The 22,367-nt window shown below is 22.3% G+C and overlaps 2 protein-coding genes across 2 annotated transcripts in view; both read right to left on the reverse strand.

The window, feature by feature from the left end:
• The window catches only part of LOC112692646, a 71,692-nt gene extending 69,603 nt beyond the window's left edge, over nucleotides 1-2,089 (reverse strand). The window contains exon 1 of the mRNA XM_025567378.1: nucleotides 1,896-2,089. Coding sequence (XP_025423163.1) covers nucleotides 1,896-1,935 — 40 coding nt within the window. The 5' untranslated portion in view covers nucleotides 1,936-2,089. The remainder of the gene's footprint in view (nucleotides 1-1,895) is intronic.
• A 2,001-nt stretch (nucleotides 2,090-4,090) lies between these two features.
• On the reverse strand, nucleotides 4,091-21,127 carry LOC112692606 (inactive pancreatic lipase-related protein 1-like). Its single transcript, XM_025567335.1, has 11 exons — nucleotides 20,981-21,127; nucleotides 15,376-15,696; nucleotides 14,258-14,393; nucleotides 13,944-14,106; nucleotides 12,810-12,913; nucleotides 12,206-12,477; nucleotides 12,009-12,122; nucleotides 9,489-9,606; nucleotides 9,285-9,433; nucleotides 6,624-6,695; nucleotides 4,091-4,155 (listed from the first exon to the last, which is right to left on the reverse strand). The coding sequence occupies exons 1-10, from the start codon at nucleotides 21,042-21,044 to the stop codon at nucleotides 6,625-6,627; spliced, it is 1,512 nt and encodes a 503-aa protein (XP_025423120.1). The 5' UTR covers nucleotides 21,045-21,127; the 3' UTR covers nucleotides 4,091-4,155; nucleotide 6,624.
• Between the last annotated feature and the right edge of the window lie 1,240 nt (nucleotides 21,128-22,367).

Here is a 22,367-nt window from a genome sequence, read left to right on the forward strand (position 1 = left end):
ATCTAAAGTGATATTTACTATACTTGGAAATAATTTTAAGTTTATATATTTTTTATTATCATTTTGATGGTATATTGACTATACAAAAAGAAAAAGGGTTTGTCCTATGCAACTTTCAATCTAATGATGCATGATCTAAAACAGTTAATAAATTGAAAATCAATATTATGTTCTGGGTTAATTTCAAAGGTTTCTCGGCTTCGTATCCGCAAATTAAAACGCTGTTAAATCCGACCGTTTTAATCACCTTTTTCGCAAACCTACGTGTTTCTCTATTATTTTGGTAAAGTCCCAACACGGCGTGATGAATAGGTAATTTAGATACATTCATGTAATCGGATGCAAAAAATTGCCAACGATTTGTTTAAAACAAAACGTATAGAAGCAGTAAACGGTGATTGGATTTAAAGTTAATGAAGGAAAATTATTTGTGAACGCATAATAAGGAAATTTAATCATGATGGAAGTATTTCAAATACATCTGTACTTGTATTGACGGTACAGAATTTAAACCATAATCGCTTAAAATGTTTAAATAAGTAATACTGTCGAATCATGACATTTCGAAATCGTTACGAAATAATAAATTCTATTTTATTTTAAATTCGCAGTTTTTTATTCACATACCAGCATGTTTTTTTAATTATATTATAAAACAAAATTGTTCCCAATTTCGTATTTTATATTTATTGTAAGAATTATACATAAATGTTCAAATATTGTACAATTAAGATTATTTCCAGAAAAATGTATAGGAACAGGAGTCTTGCCGTTTATATAATTAATACAATTAATATAAAAACAACATAAACAATAGTTTGTTACACTTGTTTGTTTTTTTTGACGTTATTTTTTACACAAAACATACGAATGATGAAATTGTTTTTTTTTATCTTTGTGGGCATAATAGAATTCGGAACACAAAACTCTTTTACATTTTTAACTTTTTCCTATTCATAACACTATAGAACACATCAATAATTTTTTTTACATGCGTGTTAGAGTTTTTATAATTTTTTAATTCCTAATGTAATGCGTTCGTTAAACAATGGCACAATAAATATTCTCTACTATCTTTATTGAACTATTATGTTTATTATAATTTATACGGTTTTTATATATTGTATGTATTAAAGTACTCGTAAAATAAACATTTTCTTGTTTGCAATTAAGATTAAAGATACTGTTTCAGGATAACATTATATACAGGATTTATGTTAAAAGCGACCAAAATTGTCACTTTATAATAAAAAATATGTTTTACAATTATTGTAACTATATTATTTAATAACTGAGATATACATTTTTTCAAATTAACCTCTTCTTTCGTATCACATTTTTTATTACATATTATTAAAATAAAATTAATGATCATTAAGATATTCTTAATTACTAATATAATATTGCTAGGACTTTATAAATTTGAAAAATATTATTTCTATATAGAAGCGTTAAATAACAAATAAATGTCTTAACATTTTATTCGTAAATATATTTGTAAACGTATCGGTTTAGGAAATAAATAGTATTAAATCAAGAGAATGACGATACAAAATTATAGCCTAACAAAATAAATTGAAACAATTGAAAATAAAAATTATATTGGTGAATTTATAAATGAGAAGTCAATTAAACAAGAAAAATTAATAAAAATAATTTTTATTTCAAAAATTATTTATATGCGAAATTATTATTTAAAATATTTTAGTGTCCATTATACTACTATAACTGTATCAACCGGCAATTTAAGTTTTATCTAAATTGCTTGCATTGTTAAATTATCACTTTATGAATACGTTTTAATTGTCAAAATAATATTTATTTATTGAAGATTTTACATTGGGATAATATATCAACAGTCATAATATTTTTTAGTATTTAGTATATGTACTCACCTGGAAACAATAACGGCGGAAACCATGTAAAAAACCTCATAGCGATCAAGAGCTAAGATAAACCACAGTGGTGGGACCAGATGCTAGTACTACTGTTGGTATTTGAGCACGTGACGTACAAGGGGTTTGTAAAAACCCCTTTTCCTCGCGTTTGAAGAGGTGCTCTCTGGCGGTTAAACTGCGACGAGACTTAATCAATTTTAAAACACGAATTTGATTGCGGAAATTATCAGTAGTTAGGAATCCTATTCATATTCTTAATTTAATAAAATAAAGATTAAAAGGATTGTTCCGAATTTAAAATCGTATAATGTTGAATTGTCAATGATAAATGTTTACTTTTCAATAACATCAAGTTGGATGTGTGACGAATATACGTTGTCTATATTTATTGAATAAATTATAGTTAAATTGTTTAAGGAACAATTTTAAATGCAAAGAAAATAAAGCTTATCTCATTACATTCATTATATAATATTAAGTTGCATTGTACATTTTTTTTTATTAATTTTCAGAAACTTTTTCCACTGTATTTTTTTTTTCAATTAAAAATTTAATACACATTTTATGATATCATGTGGTGAATTTAATATATCTAAAATATTATGATATAAGAATTAGTAAATATTTAATAAGAAAAAATGATAATATTACCAGAATATATTACGATAGAGGTTTATGAAACTTGGCTATAGTTATTTTATAATATTATGAATTGAATGTAAAATAAATGAGTTAACAAAAATGGATGTTTACCAATATATTATTATAAACACATATTATAAATATTATACTAAAATAAATAAATATATATATATGAAAGTATTATAAAAATATCTTAACAAATATGTATGTTTAATATGTAAATAAATTAAATTTTATGTTTAAAAATAATATAAAACATATTATGTAAGTTAATTGTATACAGTAATACATAAGATATTATAAATTAATAATATTAAATACAAGAATAAATATTATTAGTATAATAATTGATAAATAAATAAAAACATTCCATTATATTAATTATAATAATCTCACATTGTAATAGACAGTTAAATAATATATAGCTAATAACATTCTACACCAAGTTGATTTTTCTTAGCACTTTTAATTTTGATGCAATGCGCAAAACTTGTGTTATTATTTGATTTCAACATAGCATATAGTTCTGTTTTCTTAATTTTCTATAGATCATAATATAATGTGTGCGTTTGAATAAATTATAAGCATAATAAACTGTTATCAAAATATATCAAAAACTTTTGTTTTAATTTTTTTTTCATCATAATTTTGATTAATAAATACAAAAAAACTGAAAATAATTTTCTGTTCTTGTTTTTGCTATGAAATAATAGCCATTATTCATCTCATTAAATTATTTCAAAAGCAGGTATTTACTAAAAGAAAAATGATACAATTCTACTTTTTAGAAGAATGCGTATAAAGTTAAGTAAATATAGTGAAACTAAAACGAATCATTATTGTGATGGCTGATTCATTTTATGTTTATGTAACAAAAAAATGTGTATCATAGTGAGTTAACATACCATTAATTATATTGTTATATTATAAATGTTAGTTTAAATAATACAGAATGCAAGTTCATATTGATTAAAAATATAATATAAGTATATAATTAATCAATTGAAAAAACCATATTATTTTAACATAAAAATAGTTATATATACATAATATTTTTAGAAAAGTTTAACAAATTGCTGGTCACCGATAATATAAAATAAGCAATAAATCAATATACAATTAAACTAAAAATATTTTGACAAGTAATTTCATCTTACTTGAAATATATCTGCATATGAACACATTATAAACTTATCAACAGTGAAATATTAATTTAAAGAAGTGGGTTTATTATATAAAATATATTTCTTAACAATATATATATTTTTTCAAATAAAAATATTATTAAAATTTATTAATTTTTCGATTTATGTCCAGTTTAAATATTTCCATATTTTAATTTAAAAAATATATTATAAGAACGATCCCTTTCAGCAGAATTAAGGTGAATTTTATAAATGAACTTTATTGATTACTTGCCAAATAGGTGAATCAGACGTATTTTAAAAATATATTTTGTTGATAAAGGATACCGCCTATTTGATGTTTAAAGAGCAGATTTTCCGGCTATTTCTCTGTTAATTACTTTTTAATAAACTTAGCTTTTTCTATTCATTAATAAATCGCTTGTTTCAACTTATTCCTCTTGGCTGTCCATTATCTTGAATATTATTTACTAAAACAAATATTTCGTTGCATTGTTATCGTCACTTATTTTAAAAAGCTAATGATAAAGATCAAAAATAACAATGTCACCTGATTTCTATACAAAAAAAAAAAAACAATAAATATTACCGATCAATAAACACTATACTCCAAAATACAATATTGTATAATTTTTTTTTTTAATATACACAATATAAATTATTTGAAAAAATATACGATTTATTTAGAAAAATAGGTATCTAAAAAGGCAAATTATTCTTATGAAATTTCTATATTTATACTGAATTTTCAATAAACTATGAAGCAAAAATCAAATAGTAGTAATCATTAATAAAAACGCCATTCTTATTGTCACTTTTGATCACGTTTGATCACATTGATACTACGGTAAACGACGGTCAATTCGCTTATCCGTACGAAAAATGTTTACAAGTTTCTTCAATGTCATTAAAAATTGTTTCTGTTGTAGCTGTATTTTTCGCTATTGTAAGACTACAATGTATATCTAAGGAATGGTTTTCAATAAAAAATATATGGTTATTAAATTTTTATTTATATTCTAAATATTTTTAAAAAAAATACACAAAAAAAAATGTATTTATTCTTTTTGATGAACACAAAATGAAAACATTTTAAAAAAATAAAATCTGCGCAAATATAACATATTTTTATAGCTGGTAATTATAAACCTTTAAGGAAATATTATTTATTAATATCTAAAATGCATTATGTTTTTTTTTTACCAAAATATAATAAAATACAATTTCAACAAAATTAAATTAAAAATAAAGCAAATATATTTATGTTTCTAGAAAAAAAATACCTATATATAAATTAAAACTAAATGCCTTATAAAAATATATCAAAAATGAAATCAAAATAATTGTAATTACTGATTAGTTTGTGCTTATTTTAAATTATACATTATATGTCGAATACAAAAATAAATATGTAAATTCATTGAAATTCGATGCCTAACAATTATATTATTAAAACCGATAAATTTAGTAGGAGTAAAAGACAATATGATTGCAACTTGTGATCTTTTACTTAAATATTATACTTGTAAATAACCTTTAAATTCACTTATATTGTTATCTTATATTTCTTAAGTTTTATATTAATCCTATGTTCTTAATAGAACATCGATTAACAATTAATTTTCTCAAATATACAATAGTTTTAAGACAAATTATAAAAATAAATAATGACAAAATTAGTTTGATTAGAATTCTATAGTTTTTTTTTTTTTTTTTTTTACCAAATATGTCCTAATATATATACACTGTACTAGCATTAAGTGTACACTCAAAAGTATATTTTGGATATTCGTTAGATGTGAATAGGTTTTTAAAATATATTATCGTTATAATTTTATAATATAATATTACACAATTTTAATATTCAAACTAAAATCTCACATTTTTAATGTCAGTCTTGATACATTAGACAATAAAAATATTCGAAAAAAAAAAATAAAACTAGTTTGTTAAGTATTTATAGTTCTTTAAAAATTTTCATTTTATAAAATCAACATTTTTTTAAACCAATATTTCATATTTTCAGACGATATAATCATATTTTTTCTAAATTGATCGAAGCATATTTGAGAAAATCCATGCAACTCAATGGTTAATATGTCAATTAGGTTTTGAGTACAAAATATTATGCACATCGTACGTTTTTCTACAAATCGTTTGAACTAAATGAAAACATATTAAACAATTTAAATCAAAACATTTAGACATTATTGCGTATTCTTCGAAATACTCAATCGTCGATAATATGTAACTTATGATTTTATTTTTCATTGGTGCCTGAATGGTTGCTAAATCACCGTGTGCACATATAGTTCATTGATTTTATATTAATATATAAACAAACGAACAAATAGTTTATTACATAGAAATAAATAAATAAATGCTTAGCATGGAATATAATTTTAATATGTTATTTATATTTATATTTCTATTTGATTTTATATTATTGTAGGTTATCAAATATGAAGGGATTCAAAACTTTTTAATAATTTTATTTAACAACATATATATTGATTTATAATTAAATAAATCCTCTTTACACTACGGATATTATAAAAATTTTTGAAATATTTATTTTGAATAAAAAAAAAAAAAGTATTGGTTCATTTTATGGTAAATATGTTATCAGATATGAAAGGATTCAAAACTTTTTAATAATTTTATTTAACAACATATATATTGATTTATAATTAAATAAATCCTCTTTACACTACGGATATTATAACAATGTTTGAAATATTTATTTTGAATAAAAAAAAAAAATATTGTTACATTTTATGGTAAATAAATAATGTAATATTTAGTGTCTTACTTTTATACTGAAATAATTTGTCAATGTTAATAATATACATTTATCGTAGTTATTTTTTAATGAGTGGTTTTCTCTATTTAAATTTTACTTTTTTGCTATGTATAACTTATTTGATATTTTACTTACTTCATAAAAGGCTTTTTTCTTTTAAACTTCTGAATTCATTACGCATAAACCGATCTGTTTCCAAATTGCTCTCTATTGATAAACACACAAAAACAATGTAAAGTAGTTGTTATTTTGCAATTTATACAATCTTAACCATTCATTTCAATATATTTTTTATTTAAATATAAATTATTGAATTTGTAATACTATATAAATCTGTAAATTAGGTAATTAAAGAAATAGTATGAATAATAATCTAAAAATAGATCTTATACTTGAAATTAACGACTGATCTTTTAAATCTATACATATAAAATCCAAATACCACTGACTAACTGATCGCTGTATCTCAAAAACTACGCAACGTACGGATTTTAAATTTGGAATATTGTGTAATAAGAAAGGATTTTTCGAAAATCGCATATTTAAAGGTCGACACTGTTTTGGACTAGATGCATACATTTTTCAATTTTTGGTTACCAAGGAAATATTTGATTTGTTTAATATGTTGATTTTAATAATTTAATTATGTAAATTATTAAACTGTATAACAACATAATCGAAGTCATAATTTAAAACGGAAAATTTAAAGGTGAAGATGTACTATTACCACGCATCCCAATGGCTCCAACAGATAAGCCATTGGAATTCAAACTTTTGCAGTTGTCAGTGCGACTCGCTTTTTCAACGATCATTAACAAATTACAAGGACAATTAAAACAAGTGTATGGACTGAATTTTGAAAATTTATGCTTCTCATATGGATAACTGTGTGTGGCCTACTCACGTGTCAAATTATGTACACACCACAAAAAGAAAAATAAAAAATATTGTATAATCCACATACACTTTAATAAATAGCATTTATTTGGAATCTCAAACTGTCAGACTTTTCTCAATAAAATGAATAAATAAAAAAATAATAATCCAAAGTAAGAAGGTATAGGTTTAACGGTAATACCCAAAAAGAATTGAACACTCAAAATTTTCTCAACGGACAACGTCAGGTATAACTCACTTATTGATCATCACTACATCTCAAAACTATATGAACTTGAAATTTGATATGGTGGTTTCTCCAATATACAAAACGTGCAATAAGAAGGGATTTTAAAAAAATATTGGAACCAGCAAATACGGTAATTCAGAGGTATCACAAAAATTACTTTACTGATTCATTTGAACTTTCATTTTATTTGTTTTATAACCACCAATAGTTACACCGAATTTGGCTTTAAATAGTGTAAAGTAATAAAACCTATGTCACGGCTAAGATTGTTCCATGCGAATCCGGGTAATTAAGCTAGTAAAATTATTTAATACTCTTAAATTTTTAGTATAGCAAATAAGTTATTTATTATTCTACTTCAAAAACAGTCATATTAGGTATTAGTTATTAGTTTTCTTTTTTATTTAATTTTTTTGAAACTAACCAGTGTTCTTATGATTAAAAATAATTAAATTCTTGATAAAATGGGTGACTTTCAATTTAAAAATATACTACTCTATTATCATCCTGGTAATTTTTAAATCTTTGACAAATTAATCATTGTAAAAAGTATTAATATATTGTAATAATATTTATTTCTAATAGAAATAAGAAATATATATTTATATTGATATTGAATTATTGTTATAAAGGCTTACCTGTATGTATTACAGTATATAATATATTCTAATATATTCTTTACTAAATAAAGTTAAATGTTTTAAGGTTTAAATTTTTCAGAACTAAAACGTTATATTAATATTTTGCGTACACATAAAGTGTCTAATTATATTCGCTCAAAGATATTTTAAAATGGAATAATTATTCCTTCTTTAAAATTTAAATATACATATTTAAGGCATACTTTTATATATCATATCAACTTCTTTATATTCTACCTTAATGAAAAACTAAATATAGCTCTATTAAATTGACAGGGTATCAGGGCTAATGTTTATTTAAATAATTATTTTTGTTCGTAATATTTTTGTATAAAAACAATATTTTTAAATTTTTATTTAAATACATATTTCGCATTCATTTTCGATCAAAGTTATATTAATTTTGTGAATAAAATAATTTAAATAATTTGACCTAATATTTTATAGTTTTATTTAAAAAAAAATAAAATTTCAAATACAATTTGTTATTCAATATTTTACATTTATATCATCCTAGAAAGTGATAACGTTTAAATCGTGTATTATTCCCTGTTATAAAAATAATACACTTTTTAAATGAAATAGAATAACTTTTTAATCATAAATTCTTGTATCGTAATTATTATCTTTGATTTATTATTCATGAGTTATATGATCAAACCAAGAAAATACGTAAAAATTATGAAATTTTATTATTACTATTTGTCTACAATATATTATTTTGTTTTCTTCAAATATTATTCACTCGGGCTTGAAACAAAACCTAGATAATTTTATTATATACATGCATTAACAATCATTTTCACTGTTATTATAATTCAATCAAATAAAATTATATAAACTGTTGCATTTCTGTAGGACTTTTTAATCAATCTTATTGTGAAAGTATTAGTATGGTTGAATATTTATAGTTAATTTATAATGTACCGAATACATACAAATATCCAAAATTTTAAAAATATTGAATTAACTATGATTATATAGTGTAATATATATTTATGAGATAAAATGTTGTGTAATTATACTTACTGCAATAAGGTTCAAAAAATGCAGTCCCAGCGCTAAACATGCCTCTTCCTGGATATTGGTCAGTGTTTAATCCCAGCGGTACACATTCATTAAACTTGCATTTGTCAATCTTTATTAAAAGTGGTTGAAGTTGACCAATGGACACAACACTATGGATACAAAATTATTTAATTTTATGAAAATTTTAAAATTTAATGAATATACTTGGTAATGGCTGTTAATGCTTTTATTTTCTGAGCCCAGAAAGTACAGTTGTCGTTCAGCGATTCGGTGAAATATGAAAACGATCGTCCATGTGAACAAGCTACCCAATTTCCTAGTACTGAAAAATATAAGTAGTATAATTTTATTACACAACATAATATTTTATATAAATCTAGTAATTTGTGTCATGTTTTTTGTAAATTGTTGATTAGTGTACCTATTCAATTTTAATTAATTTCACAACATAAATTTGTTTTACATTTAATCAACTTAAAACTTAGATTGTTTTATGAATTATCAAAATATATATTATACATGAATAATTCCCTATTTATAACGTTATAAATTTTAAATTAAAATCTCTTAGTGAATTCGTATTAATTGTGATATATTTTTAAGAGTAAGTATTAGAAAACTATATTAAAATCTAAACTAGATAGAACAAAAAACAATACGATCAGAATAATTTTCTGATGACATACTGATAATATAATTAATTATACTTTCTATATTAAAAGTTATTTAAAGATTTCTACCTTTTTGAGATGTTAATAGTGAACAATTTACTTCATAAATTAATCATCAGGTGTAAAATATGTATGTATACTTGTATCCTACTTTCTTAATGTTTTAGTTAATAGATTGTAAATATCTTTTAATAAAAAAAAAATATAAATTTGTACCAATTTAAAACAATAATTCATAACACGATGTGAATGAATTTAAATATCATTATTCAAACATAAAAATTAGGCTAAAATTTTATGTAATTTACTATGGAAATCAAACGTACCATGCAATAATATAAGTGTTTATACTTGTATTCAATTTAATATAAATAACGCATAAAAAAATACTTAATTAAATCTAATTGTGAATGGAAACTCTCCTTTAACTATGTAAAATTAATTAAAATTAAATATTAAATAATTTTGAAAATGCAATCAAATATAGTTGGTATAGTATCTGTAATTTGTATGAACATCCAACAAATAAAATAAAAAATATAATGTTTATGTAGATATGTAAAATCCAAAGGGAGTTATTTATAGGAGTAATACTAAATTTTGAATAAATGAATTATCTTGGCTGTCTATGATAATAAAAACAATTAAATTATGCTCTACGGATTTTCAACGTCAAAATTAATTTTCTGTTTTATTTAGTATTTCATTTTTTTAACTGGGTATTTTTCTTTCGGTGTGTTATATTGATAAATACATATAGTTAATATTATTTATAGTAAATATAAAATATAGTATTTACTTATTCATTAATAAAAGAAAGTCACGCCAAAGAAAATGATAACTTCAAAAAACATTTCTAATATTATACTGATCAGAATAATGATAGAAATATAATTTGTATGATACAAGTATAATAAAAATTCACTATAATTTCTTAATATAATGAAAAAAACAAGAAAAAACGTGACTATTCTCTAAATCAACAATTAATTTATGTCAGATGCACTTATGAGTATTATAGTATTATAGTATTGTATTTATTAATTTGGTATTTATTTAATGGAATTAATTTTATACAATGATCAAAAAAACAAAAACTATTGATATTTACTGATAACTATTGAAGCCAATTGACTTTCATTAATATATTTCTGTAAATACTTTTTTAGAACATTTTTAATCAAACCTATTAAAAAGATCTTTTGACACAATAAGAAATATTTTTTATAAAAATAATTTGAATACTAAAAGCTTATTTTATAATAAAATTACCGAGAATTTCTTATACTACATTTATATAATATTTTTTCTATATATTTAATAAATATTCATGTTAGCTGTAATGTAAGCGAAAAACTCTAAGTATTAAAGGAACGAAAAATAATATAAATATATATCACTAAAATGGCGGTTTTTTCAATTTTTTCTGGGGGAGGAGTCCCTTTATATTATCTTATAATGTATGAAGGCAAAAATGTTTAACCCATTAATAACTTATTACTTAAAGTCTTAAAATGTAATTCTTACACTAACAAAAAAAAAAAACATAGCATAGCATTCAATTAAAGGCAAAATAATAAAATATAAAATACAATATATTACAACCTAAACGTGTGACCTGGGGAAGTCATACATCCTGGACCCTTCCTCCTAAAACAGTCAATGTATCACTATGACATAATTTTATCAAAGAGCAGGGCATTAGTAAAAAAAAAAAAAAAACAATTACTAATATCTATCAAAATCTTGATGACTCATGTATTATTGTGTATTACAATCATTAAATTATTAATTATTATAAAATATTTTTTACCTCTTACGTTCTATTAAGTATTATATGTTTTAACGATAATGATATAGGTATACCCGTATATTTCTATACTATCAGATTACAGTTAAAAAATGTAACTTTTGTTTGCTGAGTCTAGATATTTATTTTTTTAACAGGAATTCTGTAGTTGAATTTTCAATTAGACCAGCTTATTAATGATATGTTAAGTATCTCTACAGTTATCAAATAATTAGTTAAATTATGATTGATTATAATTTTTACCATCAGCCGGAATAACAGCTAAATCAGAAATGCTCGTTAGTTTAACTTCGGCTATTGGAGGTACAGTGCAGCCTGGCTGAATAATACCACCATTCATATATATATCAACGTGACCTATTTACAGATAAATAAATAAAATTATAGTTTATAAATATAATTATACTGCAAAAGCAATTTTTAAAAATTACTATAATTACCCACGGGAGCGATGAGCCCGAAACCCAAAAGCGGAACTGTGGGTCTACAACTTGTGTGTATAACGTCAACAAAATTAGCATCTGATTTATCTAGTCGCACCTCCTTCGGACAACCTTCAAATCCGGGCTGAGCAGGGTCGAATGCCGTTAGTCGACCGAAACCGGGAATACCTTTAGCAAAATATGAAGATATATGGGCTCCCAAACTATGGCCCATTAAGTGAACGTTCAGCGGGTTCAATTGATAATCGTCAATAATATATTTCCCAAATCTAAAATGAACACGAATTCAATTGTTAAATTGTTTTTATTGAAAACATTTGTTCTGAGATATTTTAAAGTATCCAATTATATAATCTGATCAGAAAATAACATGCTATACTGTTGTAAATTATTACTCATCAATCAATGGTATTGATACTTAAATTTTGAAACCATAAGTAAAGCGTTGGTGTTAACAATGAAAATAATAACTATTGAAATATTAAATAAATTTTTTCAGTTAGTTTTATACTTAAACATGTTAAATTCCATGTAATACCTATATCATATTTGATATATTATATATGTGTATATTATAAAAATTCAATTTTTATATTATTACCTAATTAATTCAGCGGCAACCACCCTTGTGTTCGAAGCTACTTGTAAATAATTAAATTGCTTTGATCCTTGTCCCCAGTCAACTAAGAATACATTTGCGTCACGCTAAAAAACATTATATATTTATGCATACATTAATATTACATTAAGTATTATCAAACTGTCATTAAAAACAGTCATGTATTTACTCAATACATATTTATGGTAATTATGTACTTAATATTTTAAGCTATAAAGTAAGATACAAGTCAAGAGACTATTGATTTTACATTTACGAATCTATTTTATTGCATTACGGATTTTCGTATACTTTACTTATATTTGTTTATAAATTAACTATCAGTTTTTATGAATAGATTTTATATTTCAATTGAACTATATAATTTCATAATTTTATGTATTTTAAAATTATAGTCAACGTTTTTTTCGTACGAGTCAGGTGATTAACCCGGACATTTTCTGAAATTTTAAAAATTATTTGTTTATATAATGTATCATTAATATTCCAAGACGTTTAATCTCTACGTCCCCTCGAAAATTTTTGATACAGAGAACTGAATGTTTTATTACTTTTAAATTAAAGAAACAAATATTAAATACAACTATATACTCGTAATACAAAATCAAATTAAATGTCTTAACATAGAATATTATTAACATTTTTTTAAAATAAATAAAGTTTACATTTATAATATATTTTTTATTCGACCTTTTGTAACTCCTATTAACAATTTTACTGGTATGAAAACCTAAATGATAAGTATCTATCAAAATGTTAACGTATATAAAACGTTATTATACATAAGGTTGATTCTTCATGTATTGAACAATTTTTTTCATGTGAACCACTTATAGCGTATTCACATTGACTAGTGGCATATTATGCCTTGCGTTAAATAAATCATCTAATACAATTATAATACTCGTTGTATAAAAATTTATTACTGTGATAAAATGTATACCCTTTTGTATATAAAATAAAACAATAAAACTTATAAAATATATATGTTTCAATTTTCCAGATAATTAATGTATTTTTGAAATTGAAATTTACTCAAAAATAGATGATCTTTATTTATTAAAGTTATAAACATGTTAATATATTGTTTATTTATTATAATACAATTCGTTTTACTTGTTTTAAGTATGCATCTTTAAGATCAGACATCCATGTATTTCCTCCATCACTATTAAATCCATGAATGATAAAAACAGTATAATCTCTGTTCGGATTAAAGTCCGATTTCTCTATTGATATACTCGGCCATAATTTTACATCGTATGGTGTATTTTGTTCCCTGTATATTATACAGGAGTATAGTTGAATGTATTATGTTTGAAATAAATATGTGTTTGTATTGTATTTGTAAGTAGTATGTATTTATTATATACACCTATCTCTTATTAAGTTAATAACCAGTATTTTTATAAACAAAAATAAAAACTCACCTAGTGTATAAGTAAAGTTGTACGTTTATTTCTTCAGGTTTCATTGGTTGTGGAAATGGTCTTAGATTTGATGTCCAAGGATAGCCCATAGGGAAACAACCAAGTTCATTAAAGCATCTAGATTCATTCCCAAAACCTAAATAATTAAATTTTAACGTTAATTTAAATGTATGCTAGTATTGTCGAATTAAGAGCAAATAGTAATTAAGAATTTAATCAATGGGAACTGATTATGCATTTAGTTACTAATCAAGCACAAAAAATTAATTTAACTTAATTTAAAAGTTTACATGAACATGTATTAACTCGTTTAATAACTGGTGCAAAAATAAAACTATTTTTAATTAAATATTTGTACATAGGTTCAAAATATAATATAAAAATAATATTATCTTTTTAAATTATTTTAAAAAATAAATAAATAAATAACTTGTTATAGTTTATCAAAACCTATATTTTGGAATGAAATAAAATAAAATATGTTATAAAAAAATGTTAGTTGTCGTATTCGATTATCTGGAGCGGGTAAATAGATAAGATTTGAAATCATATATGGTATTCTGGAAGACATAGAGAACTCTTCTTTTAATTTAATTTGTTATTATTACAAATATTATTTTATTATTTTGTTTTTTTTTCTCAGGTTTTTAAAATTATTTCATTGAATTTAATCACACTAAGGGCGCTGGTTCACAATAAACAAAGAACTTATATTTTAATCCATTGACAGTTATTGCATTTTTATGATTTTTGATTTTCAAGGTTTAGTAAAAATATATATGTGGAAAAAATTTTTTGTTGATAATATTTATTTTAATGTCTCTTCAATAAAAGCGTTTATAAAAATATGAAATACTCTGGTAAAAAAATATTTTCAACTTTTTTTTATATACTTACTTTACTTATTTAATTTATACAAGTAGTGTATGTAAAATATTAGAGTAAATTTTCATTATTAAAAATGTATTTAGAACGTAATGTATACAAATACATCTTAAAATATATTTATTATAATATTGCTTACCAGAATTCAACTATACCTGTAAGTCAGATATTAATTCACGCAAGTATAATGTATAGTAAGATAATAATACTTAATATTTTCATAATTAATTTACCAAGACTAGGTGAGATACATTGTTGAAGTAATGCAGCTCTTAGGATGTTATCTGCATTCTTAGGTATCACACATTTGGCTTTGGTTATGATATCACTTATAGAGTGTACTGGTATCTTATTTAAAGATTCTTTGGAAAACTTTATGCTACTGTTCAACGCTGTGGCTCCATGATGTAATGATGCTTTGCTTATTGTAACCGTTTTATCGACCACTTTGGCTCCATTTTGTTTTACACATTCACCAATGGCTCTACACCTGTCCTGAACATCTCCCGCTACTTTACTAAACGAAGAGCTCAGTGTTTGTCCTTGTCCATTGCCTGTCAAAAGTAAATACTTATAGTTATTAAGAAATGCTACTAGCAATAATTTTGTATTTTCAAAACCACCGTTTTCGATTTATTGATTTTTTAAGTGAAAATGCTTAATATTACTATATAATATATGAGAGAATTTCATATCTTAGTACTAGAATTTGGTGAAAACTATATTTATTTTGTTAAATTGAAGTTTTCAAGACAACACAATTTATGTTTTTAATAACTAATTTATTTATTTTTTTTAAGTTTTTACCTAATTTATACATTTAATGGGTGTATGTTACATTCATAAATATGTTATGATTAATAATAATTTATTTATATAAGTTTACAAGACCACAAACCAGTACATGTTCATTTCATATTATATTATTATAGTTATAGATGTTACCAATTTCTTGTATGTCATTCTGTACAATTCCAAAATATAGTAAACAATATAAACATCTAAAATCTTTAAAATTTAAACATCCAAAATAATCTTTAAAATTGACTAGACACTATAGTTATAGAATACCGAGATTTTGCAAGTTGCGTGTTTTCCCGGTGCGAAAATATTTCCGTAAATATTAATTATTTTCTAATTTTTTTTTTGTTCTAAAGTAATTATGTAACAGGATATCTTATCATATATGAAAAACATTATTTTAAATTAATGTTTTCATTTTTTAACCGGCTTAGAAATATTACTTGTATTCTTCCTTTCTATGGAATTGTAAAATAGCAATTGTATGAAACAAGTTATTGTGAACATTTATGACACAATTGAAAATGCAATAATAAGTTTTATGGTGAGTTAATATAAGTTTTGAAAAGGAGCAAAACATATTAAAATTCTTAATGTAATAAATTTGTTAAAATTGTTTAATTTTTTCAACAACGCTATAATAGGTCTACCGGCATTCATTCATCACTATGATTGTAAATGATTCCGGTGAAGTCGTACAAATGCGTAAAGCCAATGAATCCATTAGTATGACCAGGAAGAGATATAAATCATCTAATTATGCGTTCATTATTTTTAAAACTTTCTTTAGTCTCAACAATGAAACAAATTATTAGATTTTCAATTGTAATTCTTTAAACTTTTCATAACAACTTTTTTCGAAAAATGGTTGTTATGAAGTTTTATACTTCAAGCTACAAAATATATAACAATAAAATAAAATATTTAAAAAAAAAGGTTTAGATTTACAAAGATACGAGTAATATTCATATTGGGAAAACACATTAGAACACCTCGTATATCTGATTGTTAACTAATATATTCAATAATAATATGTTTACTATACATTTAAACCATATATACAACCCAGATCTAAGCACGGCCTACCTGATAAGTATAATTAAATATTATTCCATAAAAATTAGATTATTAGAAAAATTATCTAAACTGTGTTTAATATTACCAAAAGGACTAATTTTATTAATATTCTGTATCACAAAGTAAATGTTATAACCATATTGATACTAAATTCATATACATAATATATCTTATCGAATATTGTTAATTTGTAAATTAATTTAATTGCACTTTGGACATATCAGTTAGTATGTGCGTGATATTTGATCTTTACAATTAATGATTTGTAATGAAAACATTAAAAAATTAACTGAGATCTATGAACTGATTGAATATCTATATATTTATTTATGTTATTCAAGTTGATTATTACAATCGTTCGCCTCATAAATAAGTTTTCATTAGAATATTCCAAAATATATAATTTGCCAAAATTATGCAAAATTATTCAAACAAAAATTATACCATTAGGACCAGTGAGATGTTAAATTTAATTTTGTATTGTCAGATTGTTAATTGGATGTTTCAAATAAAAATATAAATATATACATATATATTTAAATGCATTTGCATACTTATCCTATACCTAAAAAATAACTGTTTAAGCTGTATTATTAAAAAGTTTTAAATGAAAACCTAAATTTAAATTATAAAATGATAAAACAATAAATTATTACATATATATTTAAATGTCTACATCAGGAACTAATGTTCTTAAAATAAACAAATACTTATAAATATAAAAAAAATATCTGTTTCATATTATTTATAGTCATGCGAATATTGCTTTATGGTTAGTTAATTAATTAATAATTTAAATTAAATTATATAAAGAAAAAAAATGGTTATTATTATTATTTTTTTCATTGAAAGAAGTTTATATTTGCATAATATGCAAATTATGAAACGACATTAATAAATTTATTTATTTTTTCACTAATCTAACTACATATATATTGTACAGTTAAAGTTTTGATTATACCTAATGTTTATGATTTATACTTTAACTAGTTATCTTATTCATTGCCGAGGATTCCTCCGTTTATGTATTAAACTATACATATATATACAATATTTTTATTTATATATTTTATTTTTATATATTTTACTTGTTTTAAATGAAATTTTTACGTTAAGATCTATGGCAACTTTGTTGTAACTGAGAACTGATCAGCGTTACTTTAAATCCACTTGTACCAAAAATGTGATACAAAGCGGTATGTTTGTAGAAATAAAAGAGATATTGTACAACCTTAAATGTCACAATAGCCTGTCATAAAGTATATATACTATGTATATATGCACAAATAAATAAAATATTATAATACATTTTAAATTTAAAAGTATTCTATACTGTAACAAAAATTAAACAAAAATTGTATAGTATAACTAAATATTTTATGAAATAACTAGTTAATGTATAATTTTTATAACCATATTATAAATAACATTCGCTAGTAATTCATGAAATACCTAGATATTTCATAAAATAACGGAATTCAACACTTAACTGTAACTGTATACAATGTAATAATATGCTATAGTTTCATCGTATCACGAACTCGACATTTTGTTAAAATTAAATTATACTTATCTTTAAGGACGGAATATTTTGAATAAAAACTATAGTGTTCAACTGTCGCAGCGTTAAAAAATTATTTCAGCAAGGTTTAGTTTATTATAACTAAGACCGGATATAATTGCATTAAAAATATCTTAAAATTGCATAAAAAGATGCCAAAATTGCAATGAAGATGTATCAAAATTGCAGTATAAATATGCTAAAATTGCAATGAAATATATTAAAATTACATAGTAAAATCATATCAAATATCAATAATTACTTACTTAAATAATATTATGGATATTTATATAATATTTACAAAATATATTATTTTTCTGAATTAAAATTTATAATTATATATATCTCTAAATTGTGTTCTTGAAAATTGTGACGTCTGTTACTTAAAATATGTTTATATAATGAAAAAGTACATTCAACGTCGACACATCGATGCATATTTAAAATAGTGTAAGAATTGAGTGTTATATCTAAATAAACATTTTTATTACCTGTTATAATCTCAAAGTAAGTTTTAAAAGTTTTATATCCTTCATTTTTTTCTAAGACATATTTTAATTTATCTTTAATTATTTTTCTATTAGAACCGGGAATATTTATAGAAATATTTATACTAATAATTTTTATTTAGTTAATATTTGTTTAGTATTTATACTAAATATGTTTAAACTATTAAGTAATTGACTATTTGATTCTTCTAAATTTGTGAGTTTTGTGGATAATCTAGATAAATATCATTTTATAAATCCTAAGCTACATTTAACTACATGTAAAAATTTACGTCATAGTTATATTTTTTTTTGTAAAATCACTTTGGAAAAAATAATTTGTATATTTTATCACGTGAAGTATACAAACATTGCAATAATTTCAAAAAATTGGATTATTAAATTAAATAGGAAGACTGTAATTAATCTGATTCGTATACATATTTGATCAAATTTGATTTACTGGGTATCAATAAAAAGTTTCAATATAAATTAAATCTGTTCTTTAATTATAACGTATTTATAAATGTACAATAAATAAATACTCACTACTTAAAATATTTTATTATTAAACATCGAGTTCGATTTAATCAAATATTTTATTTTTTTTCATACAAATAAGAATTATGTATGCGAAACTTTGCATTAAATATTTAAGATTAAGATTCAGTATTCTGTAAAAATTTTAAGTCACTACGATTATTATTATTATAGTTAAGACGAAAAAAAATTATTTTTTCTAAAAACTGATATCTTGTAACCTTGTCCATTTTTTTTTTATAAGTATTTGTAAATTCAAAAAATTATGTCCCAAATGCCCTAACTTTGTTTAATAAACTATTGAAGTAAAAAATGAAATGGTGATCAGAGTATTCTTTTTGGTCGATATGTTGTTGACAGACAAAAAATTAAAATTAAAAAGTAAAACTTCACAACATATTAAAATTTTTGACATACACAATTTCATTGTATAATCCCCATTTTTATTGGAAAATATAAATAAAACTATTTTGAACTGTTGAAAAATAAAACTGAAATTTGAAAAATGTTGAACTTAAATCTATATTAGATATTCTAAAGTTATTATAATAGACAAATATTATTATAAGTTATTAATATTTTATTGTATTGGTTTAAAATAAATCCTTATATTGTTAAACCTGTAAATATAAACCAGATTATCATGTAAAAAAAAAACTGTCATATTTTAGGTTACTATAATTTGAATGTTTTTTCCGTAATAAAGAATACTATTATTATTATTATTAAATGTAATATTAATTATTTATCAGAATTTACACAAAGAAATATTTACAATTTATTAAAAATATCGTATATACATAATCAATTAATTATAAAATATGATTCTTCGAACGGAACAAAACATTTTTCGAAGTACGTATATATATTTATGAAAAACTTTAAGTTATATTACTTTTTAATTTTGTTATTCTTAATAAGTCTTCTTCTCGTTTAAGATTTAACAATTGTAGTTCTATTTTATTTCAATAGGTTTTCTAGTTCCGAAAACTTAAAATTGTAACAGGTAATACATTTTATGAGATTTAACTTTATTAAAAATATCAAACCACTGTAAATATTAATTTATATGTATATATATATGTATAAACAGTTAGCTCTCAAAATTGAAAAAAATATTTTATAAATTCTACAATAAAATGTACAAATTTAAATCAATTCAATAATTCATTTTCAGGGATATGATGATATATCTTATAGCAGATCTTTAAAGCTTATAATTATAACATGGACGATGAGTACTCATTACTTATTGCAGTCACTCTTTTCACTTTAGCGTTTAGTAGTTAAACAAAAAAATTAAAAAAATCTTTATATTAGAATAAAAAAATAAATAAGAAAATAAATAATAGAAAATATTTCTATACTCACAATTATGTAAAAAGTATAAAAATATCAAGATACCAAATGCCAACGATTTGGACTTGTAAAGCATGTTGTTGCAAATAAGACACACAGATGTGCGCACGGAATGGATAATGATTGCCGATCGACTGAAAAGAATGTGCAAATGTTTCGATGTGGTATACGAGTTTTGTTTCCGGTTATCTGACCTTAGGTTCAAGTTGATCAAGATGTGCACTTATAGGTGACCATCACATACACACAAGTACAATGGTTCAGAATGATTAAGCAATTTATTAATCATTGTAATGTATGTTGTTTCATATTATACTATTATGTTCAATTTTTGTTCGAACGACGGTGGTAAATTTATATGCAATGGGTAATTCGCTAACGTGTGAAAACTAGAAATAAAGTACATTATCATTATGAAAATCTATCAATAATTTTTTATGCTAATGAATAATGATTGACGGTTGTGAACGCACAGATGGAGTTGGTATCGTAATATATTATGGCTTTTAATTATAGAATAAAATTAAAAATATTGATTTAAAGCAACAAGCCATAATAGGGAAACTACTAATATGGATTAAAAAACATAAATCATTCAGAATTTACATAATATTATTTACAAAACATAATATTATTAATCATCTACCGTATGTATGTTTAATACACTCGAAATTATTACAATGTATGTATGAATATATTTTTTAATACTTCAAAGCCAATGTTATTTTAATGTATTTACAGAAATATTAAACCAATCCATGGATTGAAACCATAGAAAGATAGGAATATATTTTCAATATTTATATAAAAATAACAAATTTATTAATAACTATTACATTTCATTTCCCTCGCAAACAATTTTATATATATATATATATTAGACAAGCATTATTACAAAACAAAAATTATTAAAATTTATTTAATTTACCTAATTAGTCAATATTTCGTATCATGAGATTTACATAAATGATTATTCAAAATATTATAGATAATACGATTTATAAACAATATTTTGAATTAGAAATGTACAAATAAAAGTGATATGCTTCATCGATACGATTTACAATATTAATAACATTTATATGTTTTAATATTTGAGATTTTTTTTTTTTTTTATATATTGGGAAATTATATTAAATTAAATTAAAATTTATAATATATAAAATTAAATTATAATAAATGATTATCCACATCATTTTAAATAAAAATGTTTATAAAATATTTCATGAGTATCAATTTTTATTTGATTTTTATTCAGATTTTAATTATATAAAAATACTTGATTTGTATATTACAATAAGAATGACATGATGTATAAATATTCTAGAGGCATTATGATTTTTTGGTAAATATTTTGATATCTAAAAATCTAAAATAAACGAATATATCGAAATAATCT

The sequence above is a fragment of the Sipha flava genome, unplaced genomic scaffold (assembly GCF_003268045.1).
Source record: "Sipha flava isolate LNK unplaced genomic scaffold, YSA_version1 75_pilon_pilon, whole genome shotgun sequence".
In the NCBI taxonomy this organism is placed as follows: domain Eukaryota; kingdom Metazoa; phylum Arthropoda; class Insecta; order Hemiptera; family Aphididae; genus Sipha; species Sipha flava.

What these genes read in the sequence shown, in the direction of transcription:
- LOC112692606 (XM_025567335.1), bottom strand. Translation starts at nt 21,044, where the DNA reads ATGCTTTACAAGTCCAAATCGTTGGCATTTGGTATCTTGATATTTTTA. An exon ending in ATGTATCTCACCTAGTCTTG is followed by an intron (nt 14,394 to 15,375) that starts GTAAATTAATTA and finishes TTAATTATTTAG; the next exon opens with GTTTTGGGAATGAATCTAGA. An exon ending in CAACTTTACTTATACACTAG is followed by an intron (nt 14,107 to 14,257) that starts GTGAGTTTTTAT and finishes TATAATATACAG; the next exon opens with GGAACAAAATACACCATACG.